At 42.5% G+C, this 15,673-nt stretch overlaps 1 protein-coding gene across 1 annotated transcript in view; it reads right to left on the reverse strand.

The window, feature by feature from the left end:
• Positions 1-11,241: 11,241 nt before the first annotated feature.
• Positions 11,242-15,673, reverse strand: part of LOC125994994 (histone-lysine N-methyltransferase PRDM9-like) — a 60,924-nt gene continuing 56,492 nt past the window's right edge. Inside the window, exons 8-9 of the mRNA XM_049764547.1 lie at positions 11,952-12,036; positions 11,242-11,309 (exon numbers count right to left, since the gene is read on the reverse strand). Of these exons, the coding sequence (XP_049620504.1) occupies positions 11,242-11,309; positions 11,952-12,036 (153 nt within the window). The remainder of the gene's footprint in view (positions 11,310-11,951; positions 12,037-15,673) is intronic.

Consider the following 15,673-nt stretch of genomic DNA (forward strand, 5'->3'; position numbering starts at 1 on the left):
GGGGAGGAAGAGGAGAAAATCTTCTCTAGGAAGAGCAAATAGGTTTCCTGAGGGATGAGAAATGCAGATGTTCTCAGAAAACCAAGGAGAGGGGAAAGTGTGTGTGTGACCATGTCTCTTCCTGAAGATGTGAGGATTCTTCCAGGCTCCTTCAGGTTCTCTCCTGGTACACATTCATCTCTTCACCAAACTCAAATCATAAAGTTGTGGGAAGAAGCCATGCCCGAAGCACTTCCATGGCAGATCTACTCCAGAGGGGGAAGGCTACAATACCATTGAATCATTGTCTTTAAAATGGAAACGTTTTAATTTTGAATCTATAACCAATCCCTAAGTAACCCCTCAATCGTGGTCTCAGTTGCTCATTTAGTAGGAAAACTAAAATATTTTTGCATGTTTCTCTCCATGTTTAAATGGTTAAATATGTTGTACTGTAGAGTCAAATAAATACGTTGACTAGGAGAATAGCTTAGAGCAGTTCAATGTCCATTTGGTTCTATACACAGAGAAGTGTACATCATGGTTTTCCCTGCATGTGGACACTGTGGACATTGTGGACCGCAGTTATGATGATCCCAAGTAATCTTTCCATTCCTGATACAGGGCAAACATGTCACCTTCTTGGTAGACGACACACCAACTTTAGTTTTTTATTTGAATGTCCTGACATGTCACTGACTTGTCAGTGTTAGATGTGGATCTGAGGATCGTCCCACAAAGAGCCTAGACAAACAGCACTGCAATAAGGCAAAGGAATTTATTGCCAGCATGCTGGGGTCACCCCTATTTAGGCAACGACCCCATACTGAGCTCTCAGGTTCCTCTGATTTGGTTACAAAGGCTTCAAACCATTACAGTTAACCTTTAAGTGGATTGGCTGTTGTCTAGGGTGTCTACTTTTAGGGCTATATATCTAGAGTGGAATATTATGGTTTATAGAGCTTTGGGGTCTGTGTCAGTTATAGTAGTAGAGGAGGTTCTCAGGTGCCTGCTGAGTGTCCATGACCTTGGCATGCAGTTAAGGTTTATCTCTGCAGGTCCCCGGATGTTGCTAGTTTACCTAACTGTTTTGGTACGTGCTCTTATAGTTTCTGGAACTGGCTCTTCTGGCCTTGTACCTTCTGCCACACATCTGAAGCCTGTCATGGCTGTCTTTATGTGAAAAGCAAAGCCAGGGGTATAGAATCAAAATAGCAGTTAGTTCCAAACTTGCATTCCCTTCTAGCTTTTATTATTCCCTCTCCTTGTACCTGTGTGGTCAATCTTGAACACTTATACGGTTCTTCCACTTAGAGATTGATACTGCTTCCTTAAGACCAGCAGTGGACCGTATTAATTCTATCCTTAACAGAATGCATTCCTCTATTCAATATGCAAGGGCTAAGAAATAAAAATCAGGGTATGAGTAGGGGCCCCATGAGCTTGAGAGGAGGGAAGTCAACCAAGGGGAAGCGTTGAACCAGGACTCAAACCTGGACTCCTGTTGCCAGCCCCTCTCTCCTAGGCTCTCTTGGATTCCATGCTTAGTGGTGGGGCTTACACCGGCACATTCAGGCAGTATTGAACTGCTGGCTCCCTTCTTCTCGTTTGTCTTAATTGATGTTTCCCTACTAGGGAGTAAGTCTTGGCACATTTCAAAGCCCCATGATCATACTTTGGACAAGAGGATTTTCTTAACATCACTCCCCAAACTTCCTGAGATTGCTCCAGCCTTAGATAGCCCTGAGGGTTTGGCTTCCTCTGTAATTTGATCTTGGGGCTTGCATGCTGCCAGCTTGCTTTCCTGATACATTCCCATACCCTACAAAGAAAGTTCACTTCTCATATTTTCAGGGGCTCCCCCTGAACAAGAATAAAATGAGTATGCTTTTAGGCCACATCCCTCCCCTGGGACCCGCACCCATTTCTTTTCATAAAAATTACATCTCTGTAGCAGGAGGTCTTGTGGAGCCTAATCAGAAACTCCAAATCACATAAGTCAAGGTTTAGAGGAGGGATCTCTGGGGGGACAGAGACCCATCCTCAGTCTGGACAAGAGTCCAGACAGAGTCCACAAGTCAACTGGGTGTTCATTCTTGCCAGTCTCTTGAATCTAATATCTCCGTTTATGACCCCGAACACTGGAGAGATGGGTCTTAACCAGAAGGCAGTCACACACACACACTTAGAGGAAGAAAAGCCTTTAAAAATGCCCCATGCTACCCTAACTCCAGTCTGCAAACCACTCTCAAGCAGCTGCTAAATGAAGCTCCAGAAACCAAAAGAAGAAAGAAGAAAAAAACCTCTTTTTCCATTCTCGCCATTTTTCTATGAAAAAACCTCATACCTAGAAGGTGAGAGCATCCGGTTTTACTACTAATGGAAGGTGGTGCATTCATAGAATAACATCCAATGAGAAACCATGTAGGTGTTGATTGACATAGAATAAGACAAATCCCGTAATACAACACATGTCCCGCAGTCACTGCTGTCAGCTGGAGCATCAGGACTCTGCATTCTGCCCTGGTTCTGGGAGCTGAGTCAGCTGAATCTGCGGGGGATCTTGTTCATTCCACTGACTCTTCACCGTGAGCTTATGGCTCGAGCTTAAGTTCCAGCCAAAAGAAGGATCCCCCTGTCTTTTTTCTTTCTGCAATTTAAATAATGGATAGAATTGAGAGGACAATGACATTTTGTCCTCCCTGCACTGGGTCCAACAGAAATGTCTCCTATACCTGGGCCTGTTGCAGAACAACCCTTGATGGGGTTCACTGATGGAGGTATGGAGGATAAGGTCCTTTTTTTCCAGCTCGGACCACGCGCCTGCTACCCTGTTCAGCAGGCGGTACTGAGGTGAATGCGGTGAGTATAAAGCTAATAGGCAGTCAGGCTTCTGAAGGTAACAGCTTTATTCCTTGCATAAGGCTGAAGCCAAAAGCCTCAGAATCAGCCCCTGGGAAAAAGCCCCAGCCTTCCACAGATCCTTGCTTTTATACATCATAATCAGGTACCACCATAGGGTGGGAGCAGAATCAGGTACCACCCTATGGTGGGAGCAGAATGCCAGGTCACACCCTAGGGTAGGGCACAATCACAGATCAGGGTAGGATCAGTAGCATAATAATCCCATGGAAATGTTTGTAACCCCCTAGGACCCTGCCCGCAGGGTGGACTGAGGATCACGTAGTAATTCGTGGGTCACGAGCGGGATCCGACCTGAAAGGGAGGAAAGAGGCTGAGAAAGAAATGAGCTCAAGTCAAGCTGGCTGATCAAGAGCTGAATTTATTAAGGCAAGACAAGCTTATATAGTTCTACAGCATAAGGAAGTAGCTTTCAGTACTTTTCCATGGTATAGAAAAGTAGAGGTCGTACAGGATGGACTTTCCAGTTTTACAACATACTCTTATATCGCATAGACTTATATCGCACAGACATTCTTTCACAATGGTAGCTTAACAGAATGTGATCTTATCTTAGCAACTCAGGCGATTTACTGGGACACCTGACTTGTTTGGTTAACATTTCTTTTAGGTCCAGGGGGTAAATGCCACAGTGGCCGCCTGTCAGGTACAACAGGCCTTTGGTTTCTCAGGCATCAGAGACTCCATTTTGCTCTCTAGCTCTAACAGCCTCCAACAGTTCCCCCGTTTCTCTAAAATAAAGAGAGGAGAGAGGAGCAGGTGGAGTGCCTGTCTTAGGTTACTTGGTGTGCTTCCAGGTTTGAACATGACAATTTGTTGTTTCCAATTGAGTATACAGTGCTGGCGAGAAAAGTTTAGAGAGTCATGTTTGCCCCAAACACTGGCACCAAGCTATCCCCATCTTAAGCACTTCCACAGCTGAGAGAGGAGCAACTTTTTGCGTTTAGCAATGTGCTCAAACTCCTTAAAGTCTAGGTGGTGGGATGCACCATCTCCTAGAGGATCATATTCTAGAGAGCGGGGTTCATGCTGGGTGAGCTGTTGATAGTGGACTTTGACCGAGCGTTTGGTAGCCTCGTCCACCTGATTTTTAACAAAACTGGTAAAATGACAAAACGCCCTTGGACCAAAAGAAGTGAGCAAGAGAAATCCTACAAATGGTCCCAGCAAACTAGGCAACAATGTTGACAACTAGGTAGAGGTTGAAAACCAGTTTTTGTACCAAGATTCATCTTTATCTATCTTTCTTTTTGTTTCTTCCAAGCTTTGTTCTACTCTTCTAATACTATCTCTGACTAAACCTAATTTATCTTTAAAAAAGCAACATTCTTCCTATAAAGCACATACCCCCCCTCCCGCGGAAAGGCAAAATTTAAGCCGCAGTGATTTCGCTGTACTACCTTTTCTAAAGAGCCAACAGTTTGTTCCAAATAATCTAAACCTCTTTTAAGTTCCTCAACATCTCTAACTGGTCTAACAGTCAATTTAGGCATTAAGACAACCAAAACACAGTAGTCCTTGGACTCAAGAAACAAATGTGGAACAATGTGGGGAGATAAACCAGTAGAACAGGCAAAAAACGTCAAATTGGGGGGCAATTATAAACTGAAAGGAGGAATTAACAACAAGCATTTGATTACAATTTTCAATAAGGAGAATAGGGGGAAGCATATTGGGTACCAAAAGGCAAAGTCCAAGTCCCACCACCTGTCCCAAGGTGATGCCGAAGTGAGGCTCGGGGCTGCAGCGCAGAGCGAAGGGGTCAAAGACAGGCAGGGGGTCGCCAAAGCAGAAGAGCAGTTGAGATGAATAGCAGATAGGCAGGGTCAGTGATGGTGGAGGCGTTGACCATCTGCAGGATGAGGTTTGAGGTGGAAACTGGACCAACAGGTTTGATGGTTAATCTAGGCATTAACAAAGCTAATAGTCATGATAAGCAAGAAACATTTCAGTAACAATATGGGGAGAAAGTCCAGTGGAGTTGGGGGCTTTAATGAAGATGGAAGAGTTGTTAACCACAATGGTTCGATTGCAAATGTTTGATAGTTGGACAGGGAGGCGCATATATGGTCCGAGTAAGCAAAGTCCAACGCCCATGACCTGTCTCAAAGGTAAGCCGTGGTGTGACTCAGCTCCCCATCATAGGTCAGCAGGGTCGTTGGTGGCAATTCCTTCATAGAAGGGCTGCCAGGCAGAGTATCAAATCCAGCATTCCCCTTAGGCAGAGTCAGAAACAGGTCCAGCAGGAATGGTGGGCTGAAGGACTGGAACGATGGGTGGGTGGCAGGAGGGGTGACAGGCTCTTTTGAGGTGGATGAAGACAGGACTACGAGAGGCTAAGGAAACTGCTTGGCAGGAGGCAAAATGGTTACTTGGGTTGTTTGTTTGTTTTTTACAATAAAACTTTTCATGAATTTAATTTTCATATTAAAAAATAGGAATTTACTTAGTCTTCTGGCCTTGGTTTACAGGCAGAAGACACTAGTAATTTACATTACACAAATTATTTTCGAATACTACGGGAATGCCTCCTGACTTCTGTCAGACTTCAGCATTCAAAAAATTTTATAATTAACAATCGCAATTTTTCAAAAACTTTTAAACTGAACCTAAATGATTTTTCTTAAACTTCTTAGTTATTATCTTAAAGCTAGATGCTTCTTTCTCTAGCCACATATCCATATTCTTTTGGCCTTAACTTACACATAGCAGGAAAGCTGGGTGATTGCAAAGTCCAGAAATTCTCCAGGGAAAATTATCCCCGATGGCCATTGAGAAATCTGGGGTTTACCATCCCCTACACCTTCTGCCATGTTCTCAGAAGGACAAAGCTAGCTTAACACATAATTTTTAACACATGATTTTTAGTTGCAGGATGCCAGTCTGTCAACTGACCAGACTGAACCAGGTTGAAAAAAAATTAATTGAAATTTCAAAAATGGATAAGGCTTTGAAAATTGTATTTAGAATGAAATGTAGAGATAACAAATAAACAGACAAAACAAAACAACACTAAACACAACATTGTATACTAGTGGCCACTTTCATTCATCACAACACACACATGAACAGACAAAAGGTTGGTCCAAAACTTACATTAGAAAAATTAACTCAGGTAAATTTGGACAAGTGCTTTTAAATATTTAGCCAGCATGTTTGTAATAAAAAAATTTTTTTGTAGAAAAAACTTTTAGTTTTTAGAAGTACTTAATGTAGATGGAGTAGAACTTTGCTGAAAATAAAAGTTTTAAGGTTTAGAAAAACATTTTTAAAACAATTCTAATTTGAAGTTTAAAACATTAAGTAAAATGCAGTTAAAAATTTTTTAAGTAAAATGGTTAATGAGCACTATAGAAGGAGTCTCCACTCTGAAGTATAATATCATTTCCTGTAAATGAATGGGTTTTCTTTAAATTAGTTGAACAGGAAAACAGTAAGACAGCTGCAATAAACACAAGAGCATGAACTGATTATTATAGGTATGAAAAACTGACTTAAAAAAAGACAAACAACTGTTCCTAATTTGAAGACTTCAAGCGAATAATTTGTAAAAAATATAATATACCAAATCAACAAAATGTTTAGATCATTATAAAATATAGTTAAAGACATCTGATGCATTTCCACACCTAGAGCTTAAGACCAAAATTATATTTGATACTTGTCAACCTGCTTATAAAATTTAGTTACTTTTATAATATTAATTAACAATATTATTTTAAAAAGGCTAACCACAACATTTTCCATATACTCAAGATCGAAAACAATTTTATAATAGAAATATAAAAGATTCAAATTTTTAACATTTTTGTGTCCTTTCGAATTTTAAAACACCAAAAGTTGTTTTTTTTTTTTTTTACAAGTGATAGAGTTGTTATCTTGCTTAAAAATTCCTGAGGCATAAACAAGGAAAGTTTAGTGCACTTTGTTCCTGTTGCTTTTTCTGTCTAGAGAAATTTTTTAACCCTTACAGACCTGAATTTAAATGGTTTTCTAATTTCCAATGTTTTTTTTTGTTTTTTGTTTTTTTTTTTGTTCTTTTTTTGTTTTTTGTTTGTTTTTGGGCCACACCCGGTGGTGCTCAGGGGTTACTCCTGGCTGTCTGCTCAGAAATAGCTTCTGGCAGGCACGGGGGACCATATGGGACATCGGGATTCGAACCAACCACCTTTGGTCCTGGATAGGCTGCTTGCAAGGCAAATGCCACTGTGCTATCTCTCCGGGCCCTAATTTCCAATGTTTTAATAATTACTTTACAACATCCAATGCACAAAACTTAATTACACAAATGCTTTTAGAAAGGCACACTTATGCCGCATAATTTAATTCACAAATTTCACAATTATTTGAGGCCTCTAATGAGACACAACAAAATTCTGACAATAATTCTCACTATAAATTCCACATGAACAGTTCCTGAATCTTTTTACTTCTACCCCTGCCACTCTCTGCCATATTTAGCAGAGCAATCAAACTTGTAACCACAAAGACACACACAGGCTAGCATTATTTCTGCTGAACTTAAGCCAAATTTACCAACTTTAAGAGAGAAGTGATATTTTTTCTCCAAAATTTTTGTCTGCATTTTGATTACACAGAAATTTACTGTCTCAAATACAGGTATAGAATATGACACATATACACTACTTCTGCATAGATTAAAGGGCTTATTATGACATTTTTGAACACTTTTAAAACCTCATAATTTTACCAACTGTGGTCTTTATCTTAGAAAAACATTTTAACTCAGGCATCCTAACTCAGGAGAAAGGAACATTTGTCACAACAGAGAGACAACCATAAAAACCTAAGGGAAGTTAGAGCTGCATTCCTACCCTAAGGGATCTTAAAGAAAAATAGACCTTGAGTGAGTTGGGGGTATATGGCCCTTCCCTTGAGGGGGCCAGGACTTTATCTTTCTCTGTTTGTGCTGACCTGAGGTTTTGATATTCAAAACAAGAACTTTTAAGACCTGGAGGTAGGGGGTACCTTCTCCACTGGAGATAGCTCTTTTTTTGTTGTCACTGGCTTGCGACTCTTTTTCTTCACATGCATCTTTTTAAAAAACTGTATAAACTTATTTGCTGGATAATGAATATCAATTTTTTCCTTAAAAGAGGCACATGCCAAAGGCCAATTATTTGTATTTTGCATCAGCCAATTAATATGCTGTTTTATTTTAAGGTTGAATAGGATAATTAGGTTTATTTTCAAAATATTTTTTACAAAATTTATTACCTGTGCTACACATCTAAGGTCATGCAACAATTTCCATTTTTCTGACTTCTTTTTAATAACAAAAATAGGTGTGTTTCAGGGAGAATTGGAGGGCTTTAAGTGTCCAGCTGCCAACTGCTCCTGCACTAACTGTCAGGCAGCAGTGAGTTTTTCCAAGGAAAGCGGCCACTGGCCAACCCATACGGGAGTGTTAGAGATCCAGGTTATTTTGTCCGCTTGGGTAGCAGGAGTGCCAGTGGTCGCCACTAAAAAGGTGAATTTTTTGAAGGTGATTTTTCTGGAGAAAATCCTAATCCATGCCTGTATGTTGTGTATGTAAATATTTTGGGGGATTACTATGTTACTCACCCTAAACTGATTGGTGATTGTGCCCTACCCTAGGGTGTGACCTGGCATTCTTCCCCCACCCTAGGGTAGTACCTGATTCTGCTTCCACCATTGGTTGGTATCTGATCCCACCATTGGGTGGTACCTGATTCTGAGGAATAAAAACAAGGGTCTGTGGAAGGCCAGGGCTTTTTGGCTGGAACTGAAGCTGAGTCTTTGGACTTCAGTTTTGTCCACCGAATAAAGCGAATATTTTCACGAGCATGACTGTCTGCGAGCTGTTTACCTGCCGTTTCACCTCAGAACCGTCGGCTAGACAGGGTGGCAGACGCGTGCTCCGAGCTGGAAGAGAAAGGCCTCATCCTCCATCCCACCATCAGTCAACCTCTTCAGGGGCTGACTTGCTACACCTGTCTAATTTGGGTTTGGTTTTTATAGGCTCAATTCTGCCTTGTAACGATTTTCCTAATCCTTTGTGTAAATCATAGCTTTGAGCTAGCATTTGTTGTAGTACTTGAGGGTTTTTGCATTTTATTAGATAAAGACCCATCTGTTCCATGAGATCTTTTCCCCATAAGTTAATGGGGAGGTCAGGTATTATGTATGGGGTTATGGTTTCCGTGTCTCCTTCCATATCTACCCAGGTTAATGGTTGAGAGCTTAAAAGGACCTGTTTAATAGTGCCTGCTATTCCAGAAACATTGTCTAAGGTTGGATGGGCTGGCCAGGAGTTGGGCCAAAATTGGGGACTCATACATGTAGTATCAGCCCCAGAATCCAATAATCCAGTAAAAGATTGACCATTGATAGTAATAGTTAGTGGAGGTCTAATTTTACTTATGGCTTTTATCCAAAAAACTTCAGAGGACCCAGGGGAGGAGGCACCTCTAGTAGCTGACAGTGCTGGAAGAGTGCTGTTAAGAGGGAGCGGGAGTGCTTGGGCTAGGCGTTGCCCTGGAAGTATTTGAATTGGGCCATAAGGAGCTGTGGCAAGGAGCATAATCTCTCCACTATAATCATTATCCACAAGGGAAGGTTCACAATAAGATCTTTTAGATGAAGCCCGCCCAATAATAAAGAAAAGCATATCGGGTGGTGGTGGGCCAAAGATTCCAGTTCTTATGACCACCACTCCATCTTCTGGTTTTGGGGAGGGCATAGAGGTCCTGCGCTTCCTGGGGTGGCCCTGACAAGGGAGGTTGTTGTGGGGTGCAATTTAGTAGGTTTGGTTGGCTTTGGGCAGGAGCCACAAAGGGCTGTGCCATCCTGAGTGTCCCTCGTTTGTCTGTTCATAGTCGGGCCCCAGGGCTGGGCCCTTCCCCCCCCCCCCCCGTTTCCCTGTGATGGTGGAAGGGGGTTGCCAGCAATGTCTGTCTTAGATCGGCAGGAGTCGGCCCAATGTAAAGGGTTATTAGAAAGGGAGAGGGTGGCTTTAGCAATTTCTCTCCATTCATGTGGGAGCAGTTCTCCTCCCTCCCTGACCGCATCAAGGCAGGACAAGGTGAAAGGAGCTTGGATGCCATAAGTTCGTACAGCATGAAAGAGAATTGCTCTCATTATGGGTCTGTTATCTGGGTTTGGGGGATTAGCCGCTTGGGCTTCCCCAGCCGCATTGCCTGCGGCACCAGCGGCAGCCTGTTCACCTGGGGGGACTGGTGCCTGGGAAGCAAACATTGGGAATTGGAGCTTACAACCCTCTAGGCCAGCTTGAAGCTGGGAAACTTGAAATTTTAGTTTTTTGATTTTTCTAGTTTTAGCAGGCGATCCTGCAACTCCCCCCCTTTTTTTAAATGTAGGTCTATATTGGACGGTGGACAGGAAATATTTTTGGGGAGTTTAGGGGTCAAATCCTCATTGTAGGGAGGAGGGGGCTGCCCTAGCAGGGTACTGCCTGTGATCATAGGAGGCAGCTTCATCTTCTAGGGTTTGAATATCTTGGGGATCTAAAGTTTCATCAGCGGGAGTGGCATTAGCAAGAATGGGGTAGAAACCTTTGGAAAGGCTTTTGGAGTCCTGACAATTATCCAATAAGAGATTATTAGGAGATTCTTTTTTAGGGTCTATTTCTGCTAGGCTACTTGCACTGGACTGGCTTCATGATGCAGCCTCAATATGCGCCTCTATTTTTTGAATTATATCTTTTTTTTTGTTTTGTTTTGTTTTTGGGCCACACCCAGCAGTGCTCAGGGGTTACTCCTGGCTGTCTGCTCAGAAATAGCTCCTGGCAGGCACGGGGGACCTTATGGGACACCGGGATTTGAACCAACCACCTTAGGTCCTGGATTGGCTGCTTGCAAGGCAAACACCGCTGTGCTATCTCTCTGGGCCCATATCTTTTTTTTTTTAAAGGGATCAGAATCTGCATCAGTGATTATTTGTCCTAAAATATTCCAATAGAACTGCATGACCTTCTTATCCTCTTCTTTTCCATATTTTTCAAAATATTCTGCTAATTCTTTACCAAAATTTTATGAGATCTTTCTTTTTGAATTTAACATTTCTTTCAGCCAGTGCCTTTTTAATTTTTTTTTTTACAAAGGCTTCCTCTTTACTTATTGTGGTCCCTATCTTCAAAGGGACATATATCTTTACTTATAGTGGTCCCCATTTTTCTGGGACTATGGGACGGCTGTTTTAGTAGCTACTATTAGGCTGACCTATCTGCACCCGCCCAAATTTGGGTCTTACCGGTGTCCTACGATCAGGCTCTCGAGACTCGCGCCCGGTCGGTGGTCTGTGTCTCATGCCCCTCATTTGGGCGCCACTTGTAACCCCCTAGGACCCTGCCCGCAGGGTGGACTGAGGGTCACGTAGTAATTTGTGGGTCACGAGCGGGATCCGACCTGAAAGGGAGGAAAGAGGCTGAAAAAGAAATGAGCTCAAGTCAAGCTGGCTGATCAAGAGCTGAATTTATTAAGGCAAGACAAGCTTATATAGTTCTACAGCATAAGGAAGTAGCTTTCAGTACTTTTCCATGGTATAGAAAAGTAGAGGTCGTACAGGATGGACTTTCCAGTTTTACAACATACTCTTATATCGCATAGACTTATATCGCACAGACATTCTTTCACAATGGTAGCTTAACAGAATGTGATCTTATCTTAGCAACTCAGGCGATTTACTGGGACACCTGACTTGTTTGGTTAACATTTCTTTTAGGTCCAGGGGGTAAATGCCACAGTGGCCGCCTGTCAGGTACAACAGGCCTTTGGTTTCTCAGGCATCAGAGACTCCATTTTGCTCTCTAGCTCTAACAGACTCCAACAAATGTTTACATACACAACAGGGCCTAATTCTTTTACCCTTCATTTAACCAGGGAAGCCACAATCTTCCCCAACCTCTGGAATAGATAGGCAAAGTGTAATTTCCAAGTGATGTCAATGGCTTTAGTTAATTAAGGTCCCATGGACCTCCTTGCCCTGATTTCCCTGGCAGCATTCCTGCTAATCTTCCTGTTTCACATTTTCCCTAGAGAATTCACCACCTTTGGAGAATGACATCATGAAACGGGAGTGTGGGTGAAGGTCTGTCTTTTGTGACTTCTTCAGGGTGGCAAAGGACTGCAGACCCTATAAGAAGGGGTGAAATCATGTGCTACCTTAGCTCTTAATGAGACAATTAACTGGTTGGGTTCTGCAGTTTTGAACCAATCCAGCCTTGGAGCAGTAAACAGTCCTCTCTATTCTTGGGAGGACAGAATTCCCTCTGGAATGATAACAGAGCAGTTGGACAACAGAAACTATAGCATCATAGCATTCTACCTGTTCCCTGAGCATTTAAGCATCTGAATGAGATCAGGCTTCTTTAGGAAAAGCTCTCTAGGGCTGGAGAGAGAGCATGGAGGTAGGGCATTTGCTTTGCATGCAGAAAGACTGTGGTTTAAATTACGGCATCCCAAATGGTCCCCCGAGCCTGCCAGGAGTGATTTCTGAGCGTAGATCCAGGAGTAATCCCTGAGTGCTTCCGGGTGTGACCCTCCCCACCCACCTCCCCCCAAAAAAAAGGAAAAGGAAAAACTCTCTAATGCTACAGGTGTTGCAAGGAGAGGAGGTCCAGAAATTCCACTAGGTTCTACAACAGCACAAAAAGCATGGCTGAGTTATTTCTCCTATAGTCCTGTTTAGCCTAAGATCTCCCTGATAAAGTCCTAGCCAGACTAGGAATAACATGCACGGTTTTCTACTTATTATGACCAGTCTATTATAACCAGAAAGTACACTTTAATATGGGTTACCCGAGACAAGTAACTTTAAGTGGCTTTAAGGTAGCCCACTGGACTCCCTTTAATTTAATCAGCTACAGAAAAAAATGGGTTTTCTCTCCACATTCACATTTAACCTTGCCAGATGGCTAAATTAACATGGCTTGTTCTTTGCATAAACACCTTTCAGAAAAGGAATGGGGTGCCCCAATTAGAGATTTCTCCCTATTCTCAGTGTCTCCCTCTAGAGGTCCTATTAAGCACTGCACCCCAGCCAGCAGCTCTTGGAGGTGCCCCCTCTCCCTGTTCTTAATGCTGTCTCCCTCTAGCGGTCCTATAAAACACTGCTCCCCAGCCACTGGCTCTTGGAGGAATCCCCTCTCCCTGTTCTCAGTGTCTGTCTCTAGCGGTAATATTAAGCACGGCAATCCAGCCAGTGGATCTTGGAGGTGCCCTGTCTCCCTCCTCTCAATGTAGATCACAATAAAAAATATCAGTCACTCACTAAAAATGACAAATATAAAATGCTTGTTGGCACTCCAAAGTCTAGCTTTATTAAACATATATTGTTAACGTTTGAGGGTTCTACTCTTTTTCTCTTACTTTTTTAAATTTCCATTTTGTGTTTGTTAAAAGACAGGAAGTCTTATACGGAGAATATAGCCCAAACCTTATATTTTAACAGAAAAATTAGGGGGTCATCTTATACGCCCAGTCATCCTATATGCCAGAAAATAAAGTATATAATTGTATATATGTAAACTAAATTAGCTTTTTAACAGATTACCAGGAATAAAATGGACAGTGTTTATTCTGAATATTATGCATAGTATACCTAAATATATTAAGTGCATCATGAAAATTTCAGACATACAATATTGCTAAGAAAAAATAATACTGCCCTGTACCAGGGTTTGACTTCAACAATTCTTTTTCGGGGTTTTGGTCGGGTTTGGAATACACCTACTCAGACCTAGCTCTGTACTCAAGGACCACTCCTGGTAGTATTTGGGGAACTCTATGAAAAGCTAGGAATCAGATAAGGGTCAGCTGCATGCAAGGAAAATGCCTAAATCCCAGAACTACCTTTCTGGATTCCACTTTTAACAATTCTTGACATTTTGCATTTCTTAACAGTCTTTGATTTTTGTTTCATTTCTCTCCCCATTTTCTATTTTATTGCAGATTTTTTTCCTTTGAATTTTGAGTTATACTGGGTAGCACTGTGGGCATTTGACTACTCAGTGCTTGGGGATTACTTGGGGTAATTTGTGGTAGCAGTGATTGCCACACACAAGATGGCCATTGGCCAATAATGTGCATGCATCCACTTTACTAGTGTTTGCCACACCCAAGATATTTGCCGGGGCCCGGAGAGATAGCACAGTGGCGTTTGCCTTGCAAGCAGCCGATCCAGGACCAAAGGTGGTTGGTTCGAATCCCGGTGTCCCATATAGTCCCCCGTGCCTGCCAGGAGCTATTTCTGAGCAGACAGCCAGGAGTAACCCCTGAGCACCGCTGGGTGTGGCCCAAAAACCAAAAAAAAAAAAAAAAAAGATATTTGCCGAATTCAAGTGCGCATGTGCCCACCTTCTTTTGCAGGAGATCCCTCTCCCTGTTCTCAGTGTCTCCCTCTAGCGGGCCTATTAAGCACTGCACCCAGACATTGGCTCTTGGAGGAGCCCCCTCTCCCTCTTCTCAGTGTCTCCCTCTAGCCGTCGAGCGACTTCCGGTAGAGGCTCCCACAGCCCGGCTCCATACAGTGGCCAGTCCCTTCCTGACCCCAAGGCCAGTTTTCCTCCTGCTCTGGACTTAGCTTCTGTCAGTCTCTTCCTCTGCAGAAACAGAAGGTTCATTTTCAAAGAAACACCAACAAACCCCTCGTTGGGGCTTGGTTAGAACTCTCCTGTGTGAAGGCCAGGATCAGGCCCCCACAGAACGGAAAGAAAATGCATAGTTGCCATTTACAAGACCTCAAGAGAGCCTGAGCAATAGAACATACAGAGGGCTAAAGCCTGGCAGATGACCTGCCTGGATTCAATCCCAGGCACCCCATAGGGCCCATATAGCTATTAGGAAAAATGAAGTCATGACATTTGTTTATACATGGAAGAATATGGAGATATTATGCTAAGTGAAATGAGTCCTAGGGAGCAGAACAGATATAGAAGAAGCTCACTCACTTGTGGGATGTAAAAAGTAATATAGTATAGCTGGAACATCCAGAGACCACAGAGATGAAGAACAAGAGAACCAGTCATTAGCTTGCCACAAATGGTAAAGCAGTGCAACTAGAAAACAAAAGGGACCAATCTGCCAGTGACAATGATAGCTGAAACTTAACACTCTACACAAGCACTAGTGCTAACATGAAATAAAATGATATATACAGTTCCCCCTCATTAACAGGAGGGCAAACCAATGTCTACAAAGGAAAAAATGGGAGAGAGAAAAATAAAATATCCAGAGGCAAGCAATGAGAGGTCGGAAGGGAAACTGGGCATATCGGTGGTAAAAAATGGAGACTGTTAAGGGGTTTACATTGTATGACTGAAACTGAATAATGAATACATTTTTGAGTAAGGTATTTGCTGAAGTATTTAATTAATAAAAGAGTGTATATTCAAATGTAGATATTGTTGTCACCTGAGTTCTGAACAAAAAGAGGTGCTGTTTTGTAAAAGCCACATGCATGATTCATTGGATTCTGAGCAGTGAGAGACGCCATTTCTAAGTACCACAAGTTATAGGTCTTCACAAGCCTATTTTCACAGACACTGCCTCAATCTACCTGGCCATGCCAGGTAGCTTATCAGGGAAGGATAAGAGAGCAATATGAAGATATCCCTAGATAATAGCCAATCATTTTAAGGATCATCAGAAAGCTGGAACCTCCCTCTATCCTTTCCCTATATAATCTTCCTCATTACCTTGGGTGGGGATCATCTACTTCAGGAGGTGGCCCTGGCTGGCCAGTATGAGGTACTTGTTGGCACATTGATTAA

Source organism: Suncus etruscus, chromosome 17, assembly GCF_024139225.1.
Source record: "Suncus etruscus isolate mSunEtr1 chromosome 17, mSunEtr1.pri.cur, whole genome shotgun sequence".
Taxonomy (NCBI): Eukaryota; Metazoa; Chordata; class Mammalia; order Eulipotyphla; family Soricidae; genus Suncus; species Suncus etruscus.